A 23633-nucleotide genomic window follows, 5' to 3' on the forward strand; every position below is an offset into this window, starting at 1 on the left:
CCTAATCTTTCTCAAGCTTTTCCCCACCTTTGCCAAACCCTAAAAGCTCGAGATCTCCGCCGCCTCCACCCATACACTCTGACACTTTGGGCATTGGAGGAGATTCACCCGATCTACATTCTTACCAAACCAACTTATGCTCCACCGACTCGTTCATCTTCACTAACTTGTTATTTTTTTAGCTTGGGCTCCTAGATGATTAGAGGCACATCCGGAAGCTTCCTTGATTGTGATGTGCTCTAGAGACGTCTGTAAGGTGTGGTGGTCGCCTTCAAAACCAACCTCGAGTGATTCGAGGCTCATTCATTGGGGATACTTGGGAAGTATACGTGAGATTTTGGTGGCGTTCCACAAGCTTTGGCTTCGACACCGCTGCTACTTGTTGAGCTTGCGTTGTTTTTTCCTTGAAGAGGAAAGGGTGACGTAGCACAGTAGAGATAAGTATTTACCTCAGTTAAAAACAAGGGTATCAATCCAGTAGGAGAAACGCGCAAGTCCCCAATAGATGCACTTGCACAAATAATCAAACACTTGCACCCAATGCGATAAAGGGATTGTCAATCCCTTCACGGTCACTTGCAAATGTGAGATCTGATAGAGATAGATAATACTAAACAAAAGATAAAATATTTTTGGGTTTTTTGGTTTATAGATCTGAAAATAAAAGATTACAAAATAGTAGATCGGAAACTAGTATGATGGAAAATAGACCAGGGGCCATAGGTTTCACTAGAGGCTTCTCTCTTGAAGGAAAATAATATGGTGGGTGAACAAATTACGGTCGAGCAATTGATAGAAAAGCGCAAAGTTATGATGATATCCAAGGCAATGATTATGCAATATAGGCATCATGTCTGTGTTAAGTAGACCGACTCCTACCTGCATCTACTACTATTACTCCACATATCAACCGCTATCCAGCATGCATCTAGAGTATTAAGTTCATAAAGAATGGAGTAACGCCTTACGTAAGATGACAAGATGTAGAGAATAAACTCAAGCAATATGATGAAAACCCCATATTTTTATCCTCGATGACAACAATTCAATATGTGTCTCGCTACCCCTACTTTGTCACTAGGTGAAATCACGCAAGATTGAACCCAAAGCTGAGCACCTCTCCCATTGCAAGAAAAAACAATCTAGTTGGCCAAACCAAACCGATAATTCGAAGAGAAATACAAAGATAACAATTCATGCATATAAGAATTCAGAGAAGATTCATATAATATGCATAGATAAGCTGATCATAAATCCACAATTCATTGGATCTTGACAAACACAACGCAAAATAAGATTACATTGAATAGATCTCCAAGAACATCGAGGAGAATAAGGTATTGAGAATCAAAGAGAGAGAAGAAGTCATCTAGCTACTAGCTATGGACCCGTAGGTCTGAGGTAAAATACTCACGCTTCATCGAAAGGGCAATAGAGTTGATGTAGATGCCCTCCGTGATCGAATTGCCCTCCGGCAGGATGCCGAAAAAGGCCCCAAGATGGGATCTCACCGGAACAGAAGGTTGCGGCAGGTGGAAAAGTATTTTCGTGGATGCTTCTGAGGGTTTTGGAATATTTTTGAATATATAGAAGGAAGAGCTAGGTCAGGGGGTCACTGAGGGGCCCACAAGGTAGGGGGCCCCCTAGGGCGCACCCTCCACCCTTGCCACCGCCTCATGGCTCTTCTGACTTGTACTCCAGTCCCCTGGGCGTCTTCTGGTCCAAGAAAAATCATCGTGAACTTTTATCCGTTTAGTATTCCTTTTCTGTGAATCTCAAAAACAAGGAAAAAGCAGAAACTGACAATGGGCTCTAGGTTAATAAGTTAGTCCCGAAAATAATATAAAATAACATATTATATTATTTTATTAATAGGTTAACTGCGCTCGTTATGGTGGTTGTGCTTGCTAAGTAGGAGTGGGTCAGGCTGAAACTGTACTCACTATGTGTCTGATGGATCGCGTCGAGACGCCTGTTATGCGTCTGTTTAGTTTGATAGGTAAATTAATTCAGGGGTGGCTCCCCCTACCGCTAAGCCTGTTTACCCAGCCAGTCGTTCAGAACAAAATATGTACGTGCGCACATGTCGACCTACTTTATGTAATGGCCTGCCGTACTTTTGTAATGCAGTATGGTTTGTTTGTTATCCTTGGTCACAGCAGTTTTCAAATTGTCCAGATTTTTATATCAGACGATCTTCTTTAACTTATTGTAAACCCGCTTGCAGGGCGGTAGTTATTTTAGCTTCACATTGTTCATTAAAAAAATGTTGTTTAATTTTGCAGGTACACGATTGCACCGTCGTTCTAGTCCATCCAGGTCGTGGACACGCGGCAATGCTTGCACTGATCTCTGCCCCACTTTTCAGTCATACACGACCGAAGGCACGCGGCGCTGCTCGCCTTTCACCCACGCCCCACGTTGCAACCCTGTCATCCACCCGTAGCTCGCTCCACACAACACAACCCCCCACTCAACCAGCCGCCGGCGAGAAATTTACTAGCCGATCCATCTGGCGGCGAATCCTCCCATCCAGGCGGCGGCGGCGCCACACTGGAGTCACAACACCATGGTATTCCCCCCTCTTTTCCAGATGGGATTATTCAGATCTATTCCCTGCATTTTGCTAGATTTCACATTCAAGTGGATCTAATCGCTGCCCCGCGCCCTGTCGTCCGCAGGACGAACACAGCTCTGAGTCCGGCAGCTGCGGAGCAGACGCGGATGGATCTGGCAGTGGGCAACTGGATGCAGCTCATCCGGTGCCCGCGCAAGGCCCATATGGCTCCTCATCTAGCGCCGGGGAGAGAGAGCCACCTCCGCCAACTTCACGCATATTGGTCAAGCACGCGGTGAGCGTAATCAAGACTTTTGATGAATACAAGAGATGGCTAGTAGAGCAAATTGGGTTTGGAGGGATGCTGAAGCTGCCGGACATCCAGAAACTAAATCTGAAGTGCGGCGCGTGGATAATGAGCAGAGTCAGCGTCAGTCGCAGGGAGATTAAGCTTAGGGATAATAAGGTTATCAAGTTCTACGCCGAGGATCTTTACAAGGTGTTTGGGATCCCATGTGGCCATCGTAATGTGAAAGGCAGAGATGCGAATATCAACCCTGAGGCAGTTCATTTCATAAAGACAACTTTGCAGATGAACAAAACAGGCGTCCACAGCTTGCGGGCAGCCGAAGATTTTCTTCTGCGGGACATCAATGAGAATTCAAGCAAGCTAGAGAAAGATTGTTTCCAGATTGCCTTCGTCATTTTTGTCATGGGACATGTGCTAGTGCCTACAACCAAGCATAACTACACTACTATCGATTTCTGGGGGGCAATAGCAAACACCGAGTCGATAGATCAATTCAATTGGTGTGAGTATGTTCTCCAGCATCTGCTAGCTGCAGTGAAGAAGGTCAAGAGAGATATGATGGCCAATAGTTTGTCCACTAATCTAACCGGTTGCCATTTGTTCTTCCAGGCAAGTTAACTTTTTGATCACAGCTGTCAGTATTGTTTGCAAGACCACATTACCTTTTCCATTCAGCAAGAATGACATGCATTCCCGTATTATTGCATATTTTTTGCTGGACAATCTTGATCTGGGCATCTTTAACAAGGCACACAACGTGCTCCCCAGGATAAGCGACTTTGACCCTGAATCGTTTAGCCGAATGCTGACCATGGCTCTCGATCCTATCAAAGGATCTAATTCACCCGCCACACGATGTGTGTGTGTTGTCGCGCGAGGGGTTTTAATGATTGTCCTGCAGCAGGTAAGCCATTAGCGCAGTTTTTTCAAACATATGTGAGGCATCTTTTTTGCCTGTGTAGTCACCAAATTAATGAGCTAGGTACATATCCCCTTTTACAGCATCCGCTAATTCCAAGGCAGTACGGTTTAACACGCGGGTGGCACATAGGATACATGGTCAAAGGCTTGAATTGTTTGATAATGAAGGTCTGACTATCTTCACCACCTCATGATCAGTTTCTTGCTTGTTTCCCCCATGCCAAAGGCCAATAGGCATGGTTCAATTTTTTCATCATTTTTTTCTTGTTTTGCAGCTACATCACCTGGTCCCAACCCGAAACGCCCCCACAACACGAGGGGTTTTAATGATTGTCCTGCATCAGGTAAGCCCTTAGTGCAGTATTTTTTCAAACAAAAGTGAGGCATCTTTTTCCCCTCTGTACTCACCAGATTACTGAGCTAGGTAAATATCCCCTTTTGCAGCATCCGCTAATTCCAAGTCAGTACGCTTTAGCACGCCGGTTGCACAAAGGATACATGGGCAAAGGCTTGAATTGTCTGATGACGAAGGTCTGACTATCTTAACCACCTCATGCTCAGTTTCTTGATTTTTTCCCCATGCCTAAGGCCCATAGGCATGGTTCCTGTTTTCATCATTTTTTCTCGTTTTCGCAGCTACGTCACCTGGTCTCAAATGGAAACGCCCCCACAACGTCGACGATTGCACATCTGTCAGCAAGAAGTCCTCATCAGGAGCATCGGGCGGTCTATTCAATTTTTTCAAGACTAACCTAATGGCAATAGCTCAACTCTATGCGGATCTCCCAGCCAACACACCCGCTACTGTATTCGGCCAATGTTGCACTAACTTACAGAAGCGGAAGTATGTATTCCAGCATGGTTTTGCAACTGATCCATGGGGAAAGGGAGTTGTGCAACACCCCCGCATGGTCCAACCACGGACCTCCTTGCTGCCCATTTATCGAAGCTGCCTGAACAAGATCTTCAGAGGTGAACGTCTTGGCGACCCTCGCCGTACATCTCCAACCATTTTTATTAACTGTTTTTTGTGTTGCATGCTGTTACAGTGTTCGCCCCTTTTTTTGAGCATAAGCTGATATATCATTGTTTGTTGCCTATCTTGGTAACATCATCAGGAACTACATTATTCACGCCAGCCCTAGGATTATACGCATCTCTGGGTTGGCTATGAGTCAGCAGTTAGTTGGCATGCGGGGTCTCCACCACGAGCTCATGTCTATCATCATGCGAAGGTATACACAGTCAGATCAGGAAGCCAATTCCGAATGCCCATACATGAAATGGAGGCACAACATGGAACCCGACTTCGCGGTAAATCACCCCCCCCCCCCCCCCTTTCGTGTGGTGTCAATTTGTTTAGTTCAGTCATCTCCGTTCCTGATTCCTTTTAAATAGCTATTGACGACTTTTTTTTGCCTTAGCATCCTAATTTCTTCATTTTTTACTCATTTCGGGCCATGACAGACAATTGTCCTAGCGGACCATGAATATGTGACAAACATATCCATCCAGAACCAGCTCGTTGGCAAGGAAATCCCGTACGACATAACTTCCTGCCAGATGGTACAGACCCATGCTCTTATTTTTGCAGATCGGTGTGGCCCGCTGCTCATCTTGTTTTTGCTAGATTTTTTTTACTGCATGCGCTCGCCAACAAACGAATGGTATCAGACCTCATATGTGTTTACTTCTTAATTTTGTTTGGCAGTTTTTCTTACCAGTTCCGCTGGAGGATGGCTGGATAGCACTGATGTGGGACATGATGGAGAGGAAGCTCCACGTCCTTCACCCACTCATCAGAGGTGATGGTCCTAGCGAACCAACGAAAGACAAGCTCGAGTTGGTTGCCTGGAAACTTCACCATGCGCTGTTCGACTGCCTTAACGAGTATTATGCTGGATGGCCTACGCAAGATGGCCAGTGGGTGACCAAGTACCCAGTCATAGCTAAAGAAAATTTTAGCAGGTACTTTCTCACCCTCTCTAATGGTACCCGCCACAAAAAACTACCTCCACGTTTTTGCATCCCAAAGCTTGCTGACTAAGACTTTCCCGATTTGTTGCATGCAATGTCTGAACACCAAACCAGAGATGAAACTGGCGCGTGTGTGCTCCATATCTGCCGGCACTATGATGACGTCAAGATGAAGATTCCCCTTACCAAGGTCATTTATCTATCCACGGCCACCTTGTTATTCCTGGTTTTCTTTCAGACACACATATCCACCCCCCCCCCCCCCCCCCCCCGTCATATTGATTCATGATCTTTTGCTTAGTTTATCCGCCTGATTGATTGATAGAAATCAAATGTTGTCCCTTACCCACAGTACAATGCCGACAAAACAAAAAGGCAAGCTCTACACGAGTGTGTCAAACTACAGGGGAGCTCATCGAAGCTGGCACACGAGGCTCTGTGGACGGTACTAGCACCCACTAACTCATGGCTTAGCGACACGTAGAGCGCACAAAAAATTATCTTCATGGAAATATGGTGCTGATTCGTGGGCGGAAGGATCCCCATCTTCCTTTCAAACATATCAGCGTAATATCTAGCAACATGTACCCCAGACATTTTTTCTTTTCTATCATGTTCTTAGTTTGTTTTCTCCAGTATGACTGTAAGGTTGTCGACCGACATTTGGATCATCAGTTTGCACGTAGTTGGACATGCCAAAATCTGTGTCTTTTTTCTGAGCCGATCGAGCTTTGTTGACCCATAGTTCCTACATGTCTCAGCTACAGTAGGAAGCTGAACCCCCAGGGGGAAATATCATGCGCCCCCACTCTTGGAGTTCTCCCTATGCTCCAAGCAGGAAACATCATTTTGTAAAGTTTCTAAATTTATCAAAAAATGTGATTTTTCATTAAATTTCAGGTCCAAACTCAAGATGTACTTCACTAAACAAAAAATGTAAATTCAGTATTGAATAGTTTCATCCGCTGAACTTCTGGGGACCTAATTCATGCTACATTTTTCACACTCGCCTTGTTGCTCATTGTACATTTAGAGGTCGGACCTGAAACTGTTGGGAGTGTAGCCACATTTCCTTGTAGACATTCATATTTTTCCTGAGATTTTTCTGAAACACTTTATAAATGACTTTTTTGAAGCTGGAGCATGGGGGATCACCCCATTGAGGTTGAGTAGTAGATTTTTCCCATGTTCCGCACCCCAACCCCCCTCGCTCACAAGTCAACAAGTCCCCTTCTAGTGATGTAGCATGTGTCTGAAACCTATGGCCCAAAATGTGAGCAGTTATGAGACTCTTGACGTTGGAGTGCTCCCCCTGAATTTTATCCTTGTGTCTATGCACGAACCGACGCCGCAACTATTGTAGCGGTATCCAGTTTTTGCCTTCAGAGGACGCGGGTAGTTAATTGATCAAAGAAGGATGTGGCGGCTTTCCTGATGATGATCATGGAAGACCACGGCCTTGTTCCGAATAGCGGTTAAACTCCAAGTTCGCCAACACATAGATTGATGTTCACATCGTAGGACCAACCAGGTCCACAGACAATACTATTACGGTCTACTTAGGTCTTACAAACTGGGTAGCACAATCCACAATATTTAAGATTCTGTCTTGACAACGCAACCGGGTTTTTAACACAAACCAAAATGGGGCGCCCGTTCCCCCCTTCAGACTCAGCAGCACCATGGTTGCAGACAAAATAGTTTGCCAGTCTGCAACCATTTTTTTGCAACAAGGCACCACGGAGTCCGAGTCCATCTCTCATTTTTTACTGCTCGGTTCAGTCGATGATCATGTCGTAGAGGAAGTCTGGAATCTCTCCCTTGTTGCCCTTCATGATTACAATCTCATACGCTAGCTTCATCCGCAGACTGTCGAATTGGTCCTGTGTTTTAAACCACATAAAGGAAAGGAGTTTTTCAGTTCCTTTGCTTTGTCATGCTGAACATTTTTAGCTGTTTTCATTTATTCCCTATCATGTAAAAAATGGAATGAGGTCGAAAATACAAACCTGAGTCAGCGTCGACCGGAGGTACAGACCGGTGAAATCAGTGTAGTAGTGTGTGATGTACACTCCGCTGTCTTCCCTATCAGTCAAACAAACATGCAGTTACTACATGTTGTCAACAGACCAAACTTTTTCATGCTTTACTAATGCATAATTTTCATAACAGGGTAGTGGGGGGAAACCTGCTGCAAGGCTCATGCTGCGCCACTAGTGGGTATAAGAACGTCCAGCCATCGGTGTCAACCAACCCGTTGCCGAAGAAGTTGTTGAAAAGAGAACGGAATCTACGTTGGAATTTTTTTGCACGGGCTTCATGCTTGATCTTCATCTCATCCATCACATCTGTCTCCGTAGGGTCAAGGACCATCATGGTTTTCTTGTCCTTGTCCATAAGGTACATCGCCCAACAATCCATAAATTTTGATGGGAACCACAACTGCAATTTCACGTTTTTTTTCACGCGAGCAAAAAAGTCAGAAATGTTGTTTCTGTCTAATATCCACATTACTTTTTGCATTTATATGTATTTGCAACATTACCTTTGTCAACCAATCAATCTTGTACCCCATCATTTCTGAGTTCATCACAGTGTCTATGTAATCCCAGTCAGTTTCACCATCATCTCTGCAAATCTCGTCCTGCATTTTTTTATTTTGCAGCAAGAAGGGCAGATGCATTAGTAGTGTTTTCTCGAGAACGAAAACATAGCAAACCCATATAGCTTGCCCCCATCCGCCTACCCCCATTTGAATAAATGATGGTACTTATAACAAAACACAGGTCGAACAAACCTCTGAACCCATCTTGCCACCCGTCGTATATAGCATCGTCCTTCCCACATAGCATGTGCTGTAAAGACCTGTTGACAAATCCCCCCCCGGGGGTCAGTTCATCCTTGATATCCTGCCCAGATGCGACCGCAAGAATTGGACGGTAGTGTTTAACCCATTTCTTGCAAGGTTTTCAGATTTTTAATCTCTTTCAGATAGAACCATCACTAATCCATATGTGGGAGCAAACTTTTTTCTGGCGTTTATAAAACAATGACTGCAAGCCTTTACCTTTTCAGCATTCCACCTTCACATGCTAGCATGTTACTATTAAATTTGGAGATGGCCGCAGTTGGAGGTTCCCTATGGTTCAGGCCAATTGAGGGGGGGTACTTATCCCCCCAATCTCTCCTAACAGCGACCTGCTCATTTGTGTATCCATCTTCACGTGATACATCATGTGTTTTACCCGTGGTATTCACTGTGTATTTAATCCCAAACCGGTGCAGATAGTTCTGAACTGCTTGCTGGAAACGAGAGGTTGAACCACCAGCTCCAGATGGCAACATATTGGTAGGAGCCTTCCCGTCGCCTCCATCTGCATTTCAGCCCCAAGATTACAGCAAGAAAAGCCAGAGTTGTAAAGGTAGATTAATGATATACGGTATCTTCAGGAGGCAATTACCAGCATCATCACGACGGAATGAAGGTCCAGGACGACAGTTTGTTTGCACGTCCAAGGCTCGCGGACGAGTTGTGACATGCGGTCCAAGCTCTCCTGCATCACTACGCTCGGTTGCATGCTCACGGGCTTCCACACTGGTAGGTGTTTTCTCATGGTTCGCACAGGCATGAAGATACTTGATAATTGCTTGCTGAAAGCGAGACGCTGACCCACCCTCTGGCAATGTCATCCCACTCCCAGGAGGTTGATCATCACCACCATCTACGGAAAGAAAAAGAAACAGGTGCATAAGGACAGCACGCCTGACATGGAACCCGGGTGGGCAGGATTTCTTCTCTCATTCCGCACTAGCATTTTACCTCTGCCATCATGATAAAAGGAAGGTGCAGACCGACATGATGTCTGAACATCTAGTGCGTGCGGATGGGTCGCATGCTGGACTCGAGCAAGAAGTTCCTGTCTACTGGGACGGGCATCTTCTCGGTATTCAGTACCATGCCAACCCAACAAGATTTGACCATTGAGAGGAGGGTCTTCATCTTCATCATCTCCCGGCCTTGCGCTCCCAACCATCATCGTTGCTGGAAAAAAATACTAAAGAGGTTAGCAGGTTTTCACTCTTTTCCGCAATTTATTTCTATTATAGTGTCTCGGTTAGTAACTCGCAACAGGGGAGTACCTGCTATCCATGCTACCCATCTGATGCATGTATTCAGTGCAGCAAGCATGCCCCTTAAGTTATTAAGGCCAACCAAATTGTTTTCCTCATTTAGTTCCTCTTCATGCATCGTGTAATCTATGGGCACCTGTGTTGCCACAGCCAGGAACTCATCGTCCAACTCTAGAAAAAACACCAAAGTGTTAAATGGAAAGCGAATTTTTCCTTTTTTTTTGCTTTTATGCTCAAATAAGAGACTTCTTCTTTCTAGGTCACATGGTACGAAGTTAGGCTTGCACACCTATCCCGTCCTCTTCTTCCTCCATATAATCACTTGGTTCCAGCGATGATACACCCAACAAAGCATCATCAGTTGCTGAAACACAGGAAGGAAGTCTCAACTTTTCTACATACGCCCTTTTTCGTGTGCAATGCTTTCAGCCCCGTACAGGAAAATTAACCATAGAAATCATACCTTCATCCACCGACATTTCCCTGTTGTTGTTGTCAACGTCACCCTGAAGTGTATTTCCTACACGCTCTCCATCATAAGGACCCCCTGAGCTGATGCTATCACCATCGACAGCAGGGGCGACGATGGTCAGTTGTGCATCAGTGCATGGCTGACAGTTTCCGAGTTCCACTAGTTCCTGACTCTCCCTCTCTAGATCCTCCCAATTGATCCCATCATTTTCCTCACGTTGCGGTGTATTGTTGTCGTTTCCATTCATCCGAGGTACTTCTTCTGTTCAACGAGACACATCCGTATTAGCTGAATCTTTGCTCTCGGGAAACCAAATTTTCTCACACACCCAAAACATAAGCAACACAACTGGTATGCGTTCAACAGTAGTTACCTCCAATATATCCTTCAACACCTAGTCCCGAAAGCACTGCTCTGGCCTGGTCAAATATTCCTGTAGCCAACATTTTTGTTAGTTCACTACTAAAGCCAGTACTACCCAAACCGTTGCATCAGTTGGTTCAAGTCGAGTACCTTCAAAGAGTTCTGGATTGTCCATAGCTTGCTCCACTACAGCAAGCGCAGCCGCTGCTAAGCTGCGCACACGATCCTTCCTCTCCTCGTCGTTGCCTTCATGTGGGCAGTCAACTCCAGTACAGCCAGGCCTCGCCTCTCTAGGTTTGATAACTCCATGCGATCTGGCATCTGTCAAAATAGATGCCACTTTGGTTTAAGTACCCACATAATCTTTTTGGTATATATGATACTCATTTCATAGCTTAGGGTAGTGCAAGGTATAAAAGCAGTTTAGAGGTACTCACACTCGAGGTCGGACTTTGCTTGAGCCTCAATCTCAAACAACTCTGCTCTGAGGTGCTCCCCCTGCTCCTTAGCAAAGCACGCCGGTCTTGGTTGACAGCCAAAACACATGTGTTGCTTGTACCCACTTCATTGGTGCTGTTATTCCTCATAAGCAGCCGTTGCCTGAAGCGGTTAAGGCTACGCGGACCTGCAAGTTTAAATGGTGGCGGTCAGCTTCATGTTTTTGCACATCGCAGTGTAACATTTTTCGTTTACAACTCTTTTTTCTTTTTTGTAGCAGACAACTTGCCTGTAGCACGTTCACCCGTCCCACCCCCGGGATCCGGACGCTAGTTGGTTGAGCTTCTATGCTTTCACCTGCAATTGACAGTGCCACTTGTGTTAGTCATATGCATGGGGCCAAAACCCAAACATTTTTGTTTTCACTAGTAATGATAATTGATGGTCGAAAACCTCGGATACGAACCTCTCCTGTCAGCCCTAAGGATTTGCCTTACTAGGCGAATGCTCGGATCGATTGGTTCGACATCACTGTCGCTATCCGATGAGCTTGAACTTTCGTCAGCTACCCCTTTACCTTTAGCTGCCTTTGTGTTTCTCTCCGAGCCACCTGCGTGTCCTTGGTCGCCATGCTCCTCTTGAGGTGGGCTGCAATTTTGTTGGCTGGCAGCGATGAGGGCTTCAGCTGCTCAGAGCGCATCTTGTTGACCTTTTTTGGTTCATTACAGAACAGATCATTCTTAATAGATGCACCAATCTCTTTTTATATATCTTTTTGCAACAACATTAACTAAGAGAGAACAATCTACATGCTTAACAATGTCTCCATTTACCTGCATGGCGTAGGAATCCACCAGGCTCGCCGACTACATCATGCCAGTCTTCATCCAGATGATCGAATTCATCCTGTGGTTTTGTCTGTTCAAGAAGAAAGTAAAGCTTCTCTATGAGATGGCACATGTGGGCTAGATGGCAACCTGACTAAGAAATATCTTTTTGTTACTCATGTGGAAAAGGATTTGTTTCCTTACTGGGAATATGCCTGGGTACTCCCTGATGAGGAAAATCATCGTCCTGCATATCTCTCATGTGTAAACGCTGATCCGTGGGACTGTGTTGTTCTAAGTTATATACCCCGAAGTCAATCCAGTCGAAGAACCATGGCTGTCAGATATGCAAACAAAACAGGAATCAAAATTCAGATGTTAGGATCAAGAAATGTGCGCCACAAATCATGAAAAAGAAAATATTTTTTTATGTAACTGTTACTTAATTACAAGCAGTCCCAAATGGCTGCCTCCTATTATCAGAGTCCTGACTCCAGCGGCTAAATCTTTCAGAAGTTTCTTCACTGCTGCTCTGATGATCTGAAACGCCCATTCTGCTAAATCAAACTCACCAGTGCCACCATTGCATAGCACGCACGCAAACATCTCCCAGGGGATGGATGAGTATGACTGTTTTGGACCAACACAGGTAGCAGCTGCTAACAGTGAGAATGCCATCTCGAAAACCCTGGTCTGATGCTGGTCAAGATCCAATGTTTTCAAGCTGTTAACAAGGTCACTTACAGCCTGGATTGTTAGCCCTCCATCTCTGGCATTTCTCCTACTCTCTAACCCCAGGATTGTTCTGATTCTTAATGTTAGGTTTTGTCTTTCCTTCGGTTTTAATTTAAGCAAGCTTACTGGCCGGCCATGATTTTTTAGAACCAATGTACGGACAATTGACCTGGGAGTAAAATACCTAATTTGACCATCAGGGGAATATGAAACTCATATCCTCCCACCTAAATCTACTCAGCAGCCAAGCGTAAAACCTTCTATCAGCCTCTCCACTCCACGCAGTGGTCAACAAACTAGCCATGCCTGATCTATGAACTTTGGGGTAGCACTGCAAACCCAGGCTTACGATCTGATGGCAGCTCCAAGTGCACCTGACGACTCTACCTCGAAGGACACTAGTCTCCGCAAGACGGCCTGGCGGAACGGCAGGAACAACATATCCAGCAGGCGGTGGCGTCCTCGGTACCAGTACAAGCGTATGCCGACCCATACGCTTTTTGGCATTGTTTGCGACGTACTCGTCCACGAGCACCCGCTTCCTCTTCCGCTTCGTCGTCGTTCGCATCTCCAACTCATCAGCATCCGGATCCTGCATCAGTTTGAAAATCACACTCGCATGCGTCAGCACAATGGTTCCATGAGTATCATTAGCGAGAGACTTTTCTTCTTGCCTTGTCTTCCATCCGCTTCGTCCGGCAGATTCCTTTTCCTTGGTGGGATCCGGTGGCTCCATCTCGACGATCCTACATCGGCCAATGATGGAAAGGCAGTGAGAAAAAGAATCATCCGCAAAAAGTGCTCGCTATAGATAACAAAAAGCGACCCCAAGAAAGCGAGAGCAGCGGATTAATATAAGACCGCACGGAGGAAACATCACCTTATCCAATGTCGGGTCCGGCGGATGAGAACTAGTCTCCGTCCCAAACCCCGGCCACCAGATCTTGTTCTTCTCGCAATAGTGTATTGTTCGTGCAAGCATCGGTGCGCCGGCCATTACAGGCGACCCGTTGTTCTCAACCCAAAATGAAATTGAAATGTTTTATCGTCTATATATGTCTGTGTCGTGGAGAGCAGCTGCTCACTTTTTTTTAAGCGTTCCCTCCCGGATTTAAGACATGGCTCAGCTGAGGCCAACCCTTTTTTCCTAGGGTCTCCTTCCCATGTGCCGGCGAGATATGTTCCATGTGTGCCCACATCCAGAAAGACCAGCTCGGTGCAGCAGCTGCAACTGGGGGGAGCATTTAATAAGCTCCTCCGTCCCGACCGGCAGTTTATCTTATTAATTAACCCGGTCCGTACAGTAACATACTAATTGACCTATTCGGATTTTTTTTAGGGAGGCAATAACTATCATCAGCGTCGGGGCAAAATTATTTAAGTAAATGACTCTTGTACAAGCCCACCAAAAATATTATTGATTATACAACGCCCAGACACAATCATGGAAAGCAGAAAGCAGAAAATATTATTGATTATTGATTAATCAACATCAACTCATAATCCACATGGAAAGCATAGAACACACACACACACACACAATCACATGCGCGACATGGCCACACGACGGCGATGCATGCGAAAGCAGAAAAGTCTAAGCTCACACTTAAACATCCCTAGTACAGTAGACGTGGACACGCCATGGCCTTTTATTCGACTGTACGCCGCCGTTTATTAGTGGGCTGGCTGCTAACCTCCTTCTCATCCTCAGGACCATCCTCTCCGTTGGTGTCAACTACTCCGGACGCAGACAGCACGGCGGAGCCACCATTGCTGAATGTGGACTGCTCAGGAATTGCTGGATCGTAATCACCGAATCCTTCTTCTTCTGCAACTCACTCAGCTTTCTGATCCAGCTCTTGGTTATGAGGAACCGGACGAGGCTCTTCCTGCTGGATCACATCGCCCTAAGAAAAAATCAGACAACACGCGGGGGTTGAATGTCACAACTTTTCGGGGGAAGAAAGTGAAAGAAGACGAACAGCGGGTCATCAGTTGTACTCCAAGCGCTCCTTGTTGATTCGACTCGGTTTGGCGACGACGACTGCATAAGGTGACCAATTCGTCAGGCCCCCCATCGGCGCCAATGCTGATGCAGACAGAGAAGGAAGAGGAGATTTTGCGTGACAGTAAGAAATTTACCTGCTGTCGGGGGACTAATCCACAAACACCTATGGGACCGGCAGACCGAGTCCCTTTTAGTTCGGCGGGGGCGAGGGTCGCACGAAGAGCGGATCGAGGCGAAGCACACGAGCAGTTTACCTAGGTTCGGACCGCACGGATGCGTAAAACCCTACTCCTGCTTTGTGGTTTGTATTGAGTTCTTGCTCGGGAGCGCGGAGTGCTACAGTACACCCCAGCAGCTAACGAGACCGAGCGTGAGTGTTCTCTTTTTTCCCCTCCTCTACGTTGCGCATGGGCCTCCTTTTATATGCTCAAGGGGTCACCGACAGGTGGCAACGTAGACAAGGGTAAAAAATGGAAAGGTGTTGCAGTTGGTACAGCTACCTGCTACAGTGTATCATACCTAACCCTGACGGCAGGGGACAAAGGCATTAAATGCCTGTCTGCGTCGCCTAAATAGTGCAAAAGGGACCGTCAGGGATGCCACCGCTCGCCACGATGGCAATCTTGTTAGCGCCGCTTGCCACCGCGCACCGCTGGCTGCACAGCCTCCCGCCACGTACGCCTGGAAGGGTCCCAGAGCGACACGTTGGTGGATGTGCTGGAGCGCGGACACAGAGTGGTGGCTTGCCGCGGTCGTTGTCTTGTCGCGTCCGGGAGCTTGTCGCTCACCGGGCCTTGCCGGGACGCGTGGCGCGTCGCGGCAAGTTCCTTGAGATGCCTTGGTTGGCCTTCCCGGCAAGCTCCTCTTGCCGGGGTCTTGTCTCCTTGGCTTGGATACTTTGTCCTTGAATGGCTCCAAAGGAACCACGGAGGACCTTGGCGGTCACCCAGCAAGCCTTGCCGCGGGATGCTGCGACTGCCCGTGCACAAGTTCGGGATACTAGGGTACCCCTACTCTAGTACACCGACAGGAGCCCCCGGGCCTGGGCCATACACGGTGCCGAGCGCTGTTGGGTCAGGCCCAAAACAGGGCACGGGCACGCGCGGCCTGGGTTACGCCGTATCTCTCTCCGTATCCACCGCGCCCTTCCCGAGCGGCACGCGTTGAATGCGGCGTCGTGGGATAGATCATGGGTGGTTTCTTTATTCGGAAAGGCGAAACGTCCGCCCCCTTCCTCTTTATAAGCATGGGAAACAGGGGTAGTTCGCCCATTCGCCGGTTGCTACTCCAATCTCGGAAACCTCCGCCGCTCCCTCGTCTCCCCAAAGCTGAAAGAGAGCAGCGCCTCGCCCCCCATCGCCACCAGCACCACCAACGCCGTCGACCTCCTCCACCACTTCCGCCATGGCTCCGAGAGCCGACAAAGGGAAGGTTGTGAAGTCGACCGAGGCGCAGCGGCTTGCGGCACTGCGAAAGGACCGGGCAATCTTCCTCCCCAAGCTCGCCGCGAGGGAGCTGAGGGAGAATTACTACCTCTTCTGGTCGACGGAGACGCGAGCGCATCCGCGTACGAAGGTACTTCCAGCCGCCGCTTGGAAAATGGCTCCAAACGGATATCCTTTCTTCGCCTTGTTCTTCTACTGCGGGCTCTGCCCGCCCTTCTCTGAGTTTTTCTGCGATATTATGAACACCTACGGGTTCCGCCTCCTTGACTTCACCCCCAATGCTGTTCTGACCATGGCAGTTTTCGCACATCTCTGCGAAAACTTTGTCGGAGTCTATCCCAATGTAGCCCTTTTTCGCCACTTCTTTATGCCCCGAGTAGAGAGAGGAGAGCCTTTATCCGGCGGAATCGCCTGGATCTCGAGGGCCGGCAAGAAGGACACTTATCTGGAGGGAGAGTTCCGTGGCAAGTGGGAGGAATGGAGAGCAGACTAGTGCTGGATTGTCGAGGAGAACCCGCAGCCGTTTACCGCCCGGCGCCAAGCCCCAGTAGCACGCGGCAGCGATTGGAGTGACGTGGCCCCGGAAGACGATAGGCTTAAGATTGCCGTCACCCGGATCCAACGCCTCAGGCTTGCCGGGCTCACTATGGGCGCTGTTGGCGCAGATTTTCTTCGCCGCCGCATCGCCCCCCTGCAGGAACGGGGGAGACCCGCCTGGGAATTCAAGAATGCGGTGGATATCATGAGGCTGCGTCCGGGCCTCAACTTCAACTTCACTGTTCTGGAGCTTAACGCGATGCTCCAGGAGCTGTTCAAGTACGACCCTCAACATCCCGAAGTGTTCAGGTTGCCGAAGGGTGTCGTTTCGCTGTGCAACAACTCCGCGCTCGACCGCATCCGTGCAGTGATGCCGCTGTGCGATTCGCATGGAATTGTCCCAACTTGGTAAGAGCCTGCAGACGACGTCGTGCAGGAGTTCTTTGACGGCTTGGTAGAAGTGCCGGTCCGCTCCGATGAAAAGAATAGCCTCACCCGCGACACCACCGATGCGGAGATGACACGCATCGCCACTAGGCTGGAAGAGGCGGCGGCAGCCGCAGCCGCGGGCGAATTTGGATTCACCGTGAAGGAGGCAGAGGCAGCAGAGGCGGCAAGCCGTGCCGAGCGAGAGGAGCTCGTCGGCAAGAAAGAGCTTGCCGGGCATGACGTCGAGTCGAGCGAGCCCGCCGAGGATATGAGCGGCTCGCTGGAGATCAACTCCTCTTCCTCCTCATCTTCAGGCAGCTCGCCGCAAGCAGAGCCTCCATCCCCACCAAGAAGGCGTCTCCTCAAGGCCGGGGACGTAGCGGGGCGGCGGGCGAGTGAACAGTCGCCGTGCCGCGCGACACGCTCCACCGCAGCAAGCACTGTTGTTGCGGGAGCACCTCACGCTGCTGCGGCAACTGAAGCGGGGTCCACCCGGACCACCGCTTCTGCTCCTGCCGCTTCTCACGCCGCGGCGGCAGCCGGAGCGGGGTCGTCTCAGACCACCGCCACTGTTCCCGCCAAGCAGCCAAGGGAAACTACTCCTCCGCCTCCTCGCGCCGGACGTGAGCCGGACTTCGACTTCTCCGCGTTCAGCTCTGACGAGGAAGAAGAAGAGTAAGATTCTCTTGTTGTACTTGTAGTTCTTCAATTCTTGCTGTTTTGTCTTGTATCTCATTTGCTTTACTCTGAACTTATTCCTTTTTAGGATTCTGGCCCAGAGAGCAGCGAAGAGAGCCAAGGTCCCGGTGATTGTCATCGAGGACGAACCCACCGCGACAGCAGGGGTTACGTCCGAGACAACCTTGCCGGACCCGGCAACTGTTCTCCAGAGCAGCCCCCAGCGTAAGTATATGGTTCGCTTTCCGCTGTTAGGCGCGCATGGATACTCTTTCTTTGCTGACATCTGACTGTTGGTTTGTGTAGGAGCAGAGCAGCCCCACCAGGAGCGCCCGGAGGCCGCCCCCGAAATGCCAAGGGAGAGTCCTCCGGCAAGGGAGAGGTCTCCGGCAAGGGAGAGTTCTCCGGCAAGGGAGAAGTCTCCGGCAAGGGAGAGTTCTCCGGCAAGGGACAGCACCAGCGGCCCCCCGGCGGCGGAGACCACGACTGCAGAACCCGGTACAGGTAATCTTCTCTTCAAAGCTTCCCTTGGGTTCTTCTTCTTTTTGGGTATTTGCTTGACTTTTCTCACTTTTCCGGCCATCAGACCCATCTGCTGCGGAGCCGATGGAGACCGAGGTTGCTGCCGACGACGCCGCTGCCACTGAAGAAGCAGCCGGCGATGATGATCCCGCCGGCGACGAGGCCGCCAAAGCTGCCGCCGCAGCAGCTGGCGAGGGGTCTGGCGATCGCACTGACGGCCCTGAGGCCGCAGGAGCGCCAGGCGCTACGTCGACCGCCGACCCGTCCGCCGCTGCCGCAGCGCCAGGCTCCGAAGAGCCCCAGCCAGGCGTCTACTTGAAGGTCGGCGATGGCGTCTTCATCAACCTCCCCTGGGCGTCAAGCTCCAGGGCGCCGGTCGAGGGAGAGAGCTTTGATGGAGAGGTGCTCGCCTCCGCTGGGCTGACGCTAGTTGATGCGCCGAGCAGCAGTAGTGGCGAGCTTGAGGAGGAGCGGCTGCTGCGGAAGCTGTTGTCGCTCTACCGCGCGCGGCAAGCCAAGCTGGAATCCCGCGAGGCGCTTGTCGCGAAGGCAGGAGCGGACATCGAGAAGCGCGCGGAGGAGCTCCGAGGTCTCAACCAGGAAGCTCTCCGGTCCCTGGCAGAGGAGCGGGAGCAACTCGCCGAAGAGCAGAAGGCCTTCCTCCTCGAGAAGGCCGAAGTTGAAGAGCAACAGCGGCTTGCCGCTGAGAAGCTGTCTGCGCAGGAGGGCGAGCTGGTGCAGCGGAAAGTTAACCTCGACAGCCATGAGGAGGAGCTTGCCGCGCGTGAGCAAAAATTCGGCGAAGCCCTTAAGCAAGCAGAGGATGCTGCCGCAGTTGCCGAGGCCGCCAAGAAGGAGCTGGAGACGAAGGTGGCGCAGCTGGAGGCCGATCTCAAGGCGAGTGGTGAAGAGCTTGCCGCGCTCAAGCGTGAGCGGGAGAAGGACGCCCATAGCAACTCAGAGCTGCAGGTTCGTCTCACCGAGAAGGGCAAAGAGCTTAGCGCCGCCAAGGACTCCAACGCAGATCTTGAGTTGAAGCTGACCACTTTGACCAAGACGCTGGACGGCGCCAAGGAGCAGGAGGTGGCCTTGAAGGAGAAAGTGGAGCGCTGGACGGAGGGTCTCGTGAATGCTGCCGCAGATATCGACAGGGAGCTGGCGCAGCTGGGGGTGGAGGATCTCGGGTATCCCTCTGATGAGAACCTCCAACCCAGCGCCAAGCTCACCTTGTTCTTCAAAGGCGTGGCGACGGCCCTCCAGCGGCTCCGGGAGAAGATCCCAAAGCAGCTAGCCGACGAGTCGCGCAAGATCTGCGCGGGAGCTCTTCAGAAGGTGTTGGTGAAGGTGACCTTCCGCAACCCGGGCCTCAACCTCACCAACGTCCTCAAGACCCTACCGCCGGATGCTGATCTGGAGGCGCTCAAGACCCCTGTCGCACCCATTGTGGATAAGGTGAGCGGGATCAAGAGAATTGAGGACGACCGCGTAGACTAGGCCGCCCGTTTTCTTCTTTTCTTGTCGCTGCTGGTCATGTTATGAGAACAATCTGTTAGAGCCGCGACTAGCTACCTTGTAATATAACTCTATTCCGGATAATGATTGCAATGTTATTCCCTTTACTTGATTCCTCCCTTTGTATGTTTTTGCCCTACGCTTTTAGGGAACTTGCCGGTGCAGGCACCTTAGCCGCGAGCGCTGCGTGCGGGACGTCAGCAGCCTGCTGGCGGTGCCGCTACCGACAAGAAACCTTATCGCAACTAGTCGCAGCTCACTTAAGTTGTTGAGCGGACTCGAAACAAAGTAAGGGCGCAACTAGCTATGAGTTGGTTCCTCCGCGCACAGGTTTTCCATACAAAGTGCGGTCGTTCAAGGGAGATAACTTAAAAATTAAAAAATCTGATTGCTCAAACTTTGGCAACTTAACTTTTCTGTTGTTTGCTTCCCGGTAAGGCGAAACTTTCTTGAACGACGCCTGGTCCATACCATTATCTTCTCCTTTCCCCCCGGCAAACTTGTAGGCGAGGGAACCTTCCTTTCCTTGAGAAAAAAGAAAGAGGAGAAAATAAAGATATGGAGCCTTACGGCTCGTTATTGCTTACCGGGGAGTAGGTGCTGCACAAAGTGTCAGATCACATATGCAAAAAATAGAAAGCATGAAATTGACAAGATGTGCGGAGCATATGAGCTTTACTTATGCACGGGGTCTGCGTCCGGCTTTGTACAAAGGATTACATGCAACAGCGGCAAGACTTGTACAAAAGGTGGTTGCCGGAACAGGTTCCGGCAACCGCGCCTTACGGGTAAAACTTACGAAGATGCTCAATGTTCCAGGAATTGCTCACCGGAATGCTATCTTCGGTCTCAAGGCGAACAGCGCCAGGCCTAGTGACTCGTTTCACCCGGTAAGGGCCTTCCCACTTCGACGTCAACTTGTTGGAATTCTTGCCGGACTGAACACACCGAAGAACAAGGTCGCCTTCCTCGAGACTTCTGGCGTTAACTTTGCGGCTATGGTAGCGGCGCAAAGCTTGCTGGTAGCGAGCAGCTCGTACAGCAGCCTGAAGAAGGTCTTCCTCAAGGAGTAGCGCGTCATCTTGTCGCAGCTGCTCTTGCTCAAGCTCATCATAAGCTAGCACTCGAGGGGACCCGTATACGAGTTCCGTGGGGAGAACTGCCTCTGCTCCATAGACTAGAGCGAAAGGTGTCTGGCCAGTGGCTCGATTTGGCGTCGTCCTGATCGACCAAAGAACCACCGGCAGCTCCTCGATCCAGTTTCTTCCGCACTTGTGCAGCCTGTCGAAAGTCCTAGTCTTGAGCCCACACAGCACTTCAGCATTTGCCCTCTCCGCTTGACCGTTGCTTCTCGGGTGAGCAACAGAAGCGAAGTAGACCTTGGCGCCAAGATCTTGGACGTACTGCATGAAGGTGCGGCTCGTGAATTGCGTACCGTTGTCGGTGATTATCCTGTTAGGGATCCCGAAGCGGCAAACAATCAACCTGAAGAACTTGACTGCTGACTGTGCTGTCACCTTCCTCACTGCTTCCACTTCCGGCCACTTTGTGAACTTGTCGATTGCAACGTACAAGTACTCAAAACCCCCGACTGCTCGGGGAAAGGGGCCGAGGATGTCGAGCCCCCAGACCGAAAATGGCCAGGATAAAGGGATCGTCTGGAGAGCTTGAGCTGGTTGGTGTATCTGCTTGGAATGGAACTGGCACGCTTCACACTTGGTTACTTGTGCAGTTGCATCCTGGAGGGCTGTCGGCCAAAAGAAACCTTGCCGGAATGCTTTGCCGGCAAGTGCTCTTGCGCCAATGTGGTGACCACATATGCCTCCATGTATCTCTGTCAACAGCTTTTGTCCGTCTTCCCGGTGAATACACTTCAATTTCACACCGTTGAGTCTTCTTCTGTACAGTGTGTTGTCGACAAACTGGTACATACTTGACTGCCGGGCTACTCTTTCCGCTTCTTCTTGCTCTTCGGGAAGTTCTCCTGTCTAAAGGAAACGGACAATCTGCTGTGTCCATGCTGGAGCTTGTGGCTCGACAACAAGGACTAAAGGCAAATCTGCTGCTGCGGGAACATCCGCTTCTACGGCGAGAACCTGCGGCTCTGCCGGAGCTTGACGTTCCCCGGCAAGCTTGCCGGAGCAAAACTTGTCGGGAGGTTGTGCTTCAACGGAACAAACCCTAGGGCTTGCCGAAGCAGACTGCTCCTCAGCGCTCTTGGCGTTGATCTTGGGGACCTTCTTGGCGGCGGCTTCGGGAAGCTCTGCCGGAAAATAGTCACCAGAAATCAACTTCCTCTTCTTGCTCTGTCCAGTTGATGGCGTTACAGACGGTTGAGTCAGCTTGAGCACAAAGATCCCTGGTTCCACAGGTAACTTAAGTGCGGCGCACTTTGATAGGCCATCGGCAATGGCGTTTTGAGCTCTTGGAACATGCTCCATCTGTAGGCCGTCAAAGTGCTCTTCTAGCTTTCTCACTTCGTCGACGTAGGCTTCCATCAACGGACTTTGATAGCTCTTGTTCACTTGGCGGATGACAAGCTGCGAGTCACCCCTGACAATGAGCTTCTTGATCCCAAGGTCTGCCGCGATCCTGAGACCGGCAAGCAAGCCTTCATACTCTGCAGTATTGTTTGTTGCTTGCTCCTTGGGAAAGTGCATCTGGACTACGTACTTGAGGTGCTCTCCGGTGGGTGCGACAAGCAGCACGCCAGCGCCGGCGCCTTGCAGCGAAAAGGCACCATCAATGTACATCAGCCACTCTTTGCTTGCTTCCTCGACGGGGATGCTCGTTTCTGGAATTTCTTCATCTGGTGTTGGTGTCCATTCTGCTATGAATTCTGCCAATGCTCTGCTTTGGATAGTTGAAGTACTCTCAAACTTGAGGCCAAAGCTTGACAGTTCCAGTGCCCACTCAACAATCCTGCCTGTCGCTTCTGGATTCTGTAGTATCTTCTTCAGCGGAAAACGAGTGACAACTGTGATCTCATGTGCTTGGAAGTAATGGCGCAGCTTTCTCGAGGCCATGAGAAGGCCAAAAAGCAATTTCTGCACGCCAGAGTACCTTGACCTAGCCCCTTGTAGAAGGGAACTGACAAAGTAAACTGGGCGCTGTACCATTCTCTTCTGTATCTCCTCGCGCGTCTGCGCAGATCCATCCTTGTCGGGACCAGAGCTTGTCGGGGAAGCCCCCTGCTTATCGCTGGATGCACCTGCCGTGGTTGCTGGCTCGTCATCTGCCTCCCTCTCTGCTACTAACGCAACACTAACCACTTGATTGGTTGCCGCTATATACAGCAGCAACTTCTCTTGTGGCTTAGGTGCGACAAGTGTTGGAGTGGAGGACAGGTATCTCTTCAAGTCTTGCAGCGCAGCCTCCGCTTCCGGAGTCCATTTCATTGGACCTGCCTTTTCAATATTTTGAAAAACGGCAGGGCGCGCTCAGCAGACCTAGAGATAAACCTGCTGAGAGCAGCCACGCAACCGACAAGTCTTTGTACATCCTTGACGCGCTTTGGTGCTTCAATCTGCTCAATGGCCTTGATCTTGTCGGGATTGGCTTCGATTCCCCGCTGAGACACGAAGAACCCGAGAAGCTTGCCGGAGGGGACTCCAAACACACACTTCTCGGGGTTGAGCTTGAGGCTGATCTTGCGCAGATTTGCAAAGGTCTCGTCTAAATCTTGAATCAGAGTTGCCTTGTCCTTGCTCTTGACCACTATGTCATCCATGTAGGCTTCCACATTTCTGTGTATTTGTGGCTCAAGAGCGA

General features: G+C 49.8%; 3 protein-coding genes and 2 long non-coding RNA genes across 9 annotated transcripts; 2 read left to right on the plus strand and 3 right to left on the minus strand.

Moving 5' to 3' along the window:
- The first annotated feature begins 2405 nt into the window (after positions 1 to 2405).
- On the plus strand, positions 2406 to 12480 carry LOC125531502 (uncharacterized). Of its 4 annotated transcripts, XM_087522136.1 has the most exons (7): positions 3337 to 3476; positions 3636 to 3771; positions 3870 to 3956; positions 4064 to 4132; positions 4233 to 4319; positions 4425 to 4760; positions 4907 to 5102. In XM_087522136.1, exons 2-7 carry the CDS (start codon positions 3723 to 3725, stop codon positions 4960 to 4962), a joined length of 684 nt encoding a protein of 227 aa, XP_087378262.1. In that variant the 5' UTR covers positions 3337 to 3476; positions 3636 to 3722; the 3' UTR covers positions 4963 to 5102. The 4 variants fall into 4 exon arrangements, 3 of the variants coding, with proteins under 3 accessions (XP_087378262.1, XP_087378261.1, XP_087378260.1); XM_087522135.1 differs by lacking the exon at positions 3337 to 3476 and having other exon boundaries at positions 3574 to 3771; XM_087522134.1 differs by lacking the exons at positions 3337 to 3476; positions 3636 to 3771; positions 3870 to 3956; positions 4064 to 4132; positions 4233 to 4319 and adding exons at positions 5256 to 5354; positions 5500 to 5756; positions 5880 to 5955; positions 12016 to 12480 and having other exon boundaries at positions 4469 to 4760.
- On the minus strand, positions 7531 to 8834 carry LOC147973585 (uncharacterized). The gene is made up of 4 exons (XM_087522137.1): positions 8311 to 8834; positions 7954 to 8207; positions 7775 to 7850; positions 7531 to 7648 (listed from the first exon to the last, which is right to left on the minus strand). Exons 1-4 carry the CDS (start codon positions 8515 to 8517, stop codon positions 7544 to 7546), a joined length of 642 nt encoding a protein of 213 aa, XP_087378263.1. The 5' UTR covers positions 8518 to 8834; the 3' UTR covers positions 7531 to 7543.
- On the plus strand, positions 8043 to 20328 carry LOC147973586 (uncharacterized). Of its 2 annotated transcripts, XM_087522132.1 has the most exons (8): positions 8043 to 8165; positions 9051 to 9114; positions 9216 to 9363; positions 9467 to 9828; positions 14443 to 17825; positions 17917 to 18053; positions 18135 to 18332; positions 18415 to 20328. In XM_087522132.1, exons 5-8 carry the CDS (start codon positions 17239 to 17241, stop codon positions 19842 to 19844), a joined length of 2352 nt encoding a protein of 783 aa, XP_087378258.1. In that variant the 5' UTR covers positions 8043 to 8165; positions 9051 to 9114; positions 9216 to 9363; positions 9467 to 9828; positions 14443 to 17238; the 3' UTR covers positions 19845 to 20328. The 2 variants fall into 2 exon arrangements, with proteins under 2 accessions (XP_087378258.1, XP_087378259.1); XM_087522133.1 differs by lacking the exon at positions 9051 to 9114.
- LOC147973587 (uncharacterized) lies at positions 9935 to 10506 on the minus strand. The gene is made up of 3 exons (XR_015602959.1): positions 10360 to 10506; positions 10186 to 10260; positions 9935 to 10067 (listed from the first exon to the last, which is right to left on the minus strand). It is a non-coding gene; the product is annotated as an uncharacterized LOC147973587 (long non-coding RNA).
- Positions 10742 to 11359, minus strand: LOC147973588 (uncharacterized). Its single transcript, XR_015602960.1, has 3 exons — positions 11169 to 11359; positions 10882 to 11052; positions 10742 to 10801 (listed from the first exon to the last, which is right to left on the minus strand). It is a non-coding gene; the product is annotated as an uncharacterized LOC147973588 (long non-coding RNA).
- Positions 20329 to 23633: the final 3305 nt, after the last annotated feature.

The sequence above is a fragment of the Triticum urartu genome, chromosome 5A, assembly GCF_056163025.1.
Source record: "Triticum urartu cultivar PI428250 chromosome 5A, HENAU_Tu73, whole genome shotgun sequence".
NCBI lineage: Eukaryota > Viridiplantae > Streptophyta > Magnoliopsida > Poales > Poaceae > Triticum > Triticum urartu.

What these genes read in the sequence shown, in the direction of transcription:
- LOC125531502 (XM_087522134.1), top strand. Translation starts at nt 4,666, where the DNA reads ATGGGGAAAGGGAGTTGTGCAACACCCCCGCATGGTCCAACCACGGAC. An exon ending in CCTGAACAAGATCTTCAGAG is followed by an intron (nt 4,761 to 4,906) that starts GTGAACGTCTTG and finishes TAACATCATCAG; the next exon opens with GAACTACATTATTCACGCCA. An exon ending in GCTAAAGAAAATTTTAGCAG is followed by an intron (nt 5,757 to 5,879) that starts GTACTTTCTCAC and finishes ACACCAAACCAG; the next exon opens with AGATGAAACTGGCGCGTGTG.
- LOC147973585 (XM_087522137.1), bottom strand. Translation starts at nt 8,517, where the DNA reads ATGGGGGTAGGCGGATGGGGGCAAGCTATATGGGTTTGCTATGTTTTC. An exon ending in AGATTGATTGGTTGACAAAG is followed by an intron (nt 8,208 to 8,310) that starts GTAATGTTGCAA and finishes GTGAAATTGCAG; the next exon opens with TTGTGGTTCCCATCAAAATT. An exon ending in TCCGGTCGACGCTGACTCAG is followed by an intron (nt 7,649 to 7,774) that starts GTTTGTATTTTC and finishes TTTAAAACACAG; the next exon opens with GACCAATTCGACAGTCTGCG.
- LOC147973586 (XM_087522132.1), top strand. Translation starts at nt 17,239, where the DNA reads ATGACACGCATCGCCACTAGGCTGGAAGAGGCGGCGGCAGCCGCAGCC. An exon ending in TCTGACGAGGAAGAAGAAGA is followed by an intron (nt 17,826 to 17,916) that starts GTAAGATTCTCT and finishes ATTCCTTTTTAG; the next exon opens with GATTCTGGCCCAGAGAGCAG. An exon ending in GACTGCAGAACCCGGTACAG is followed by an intron (nt 18,333 to 18,414) that starts GTAATCTTCTCT and finishes TCCGGCCATCAG; the next exon opens with ACCCATCTGCTGCGGAGCCG.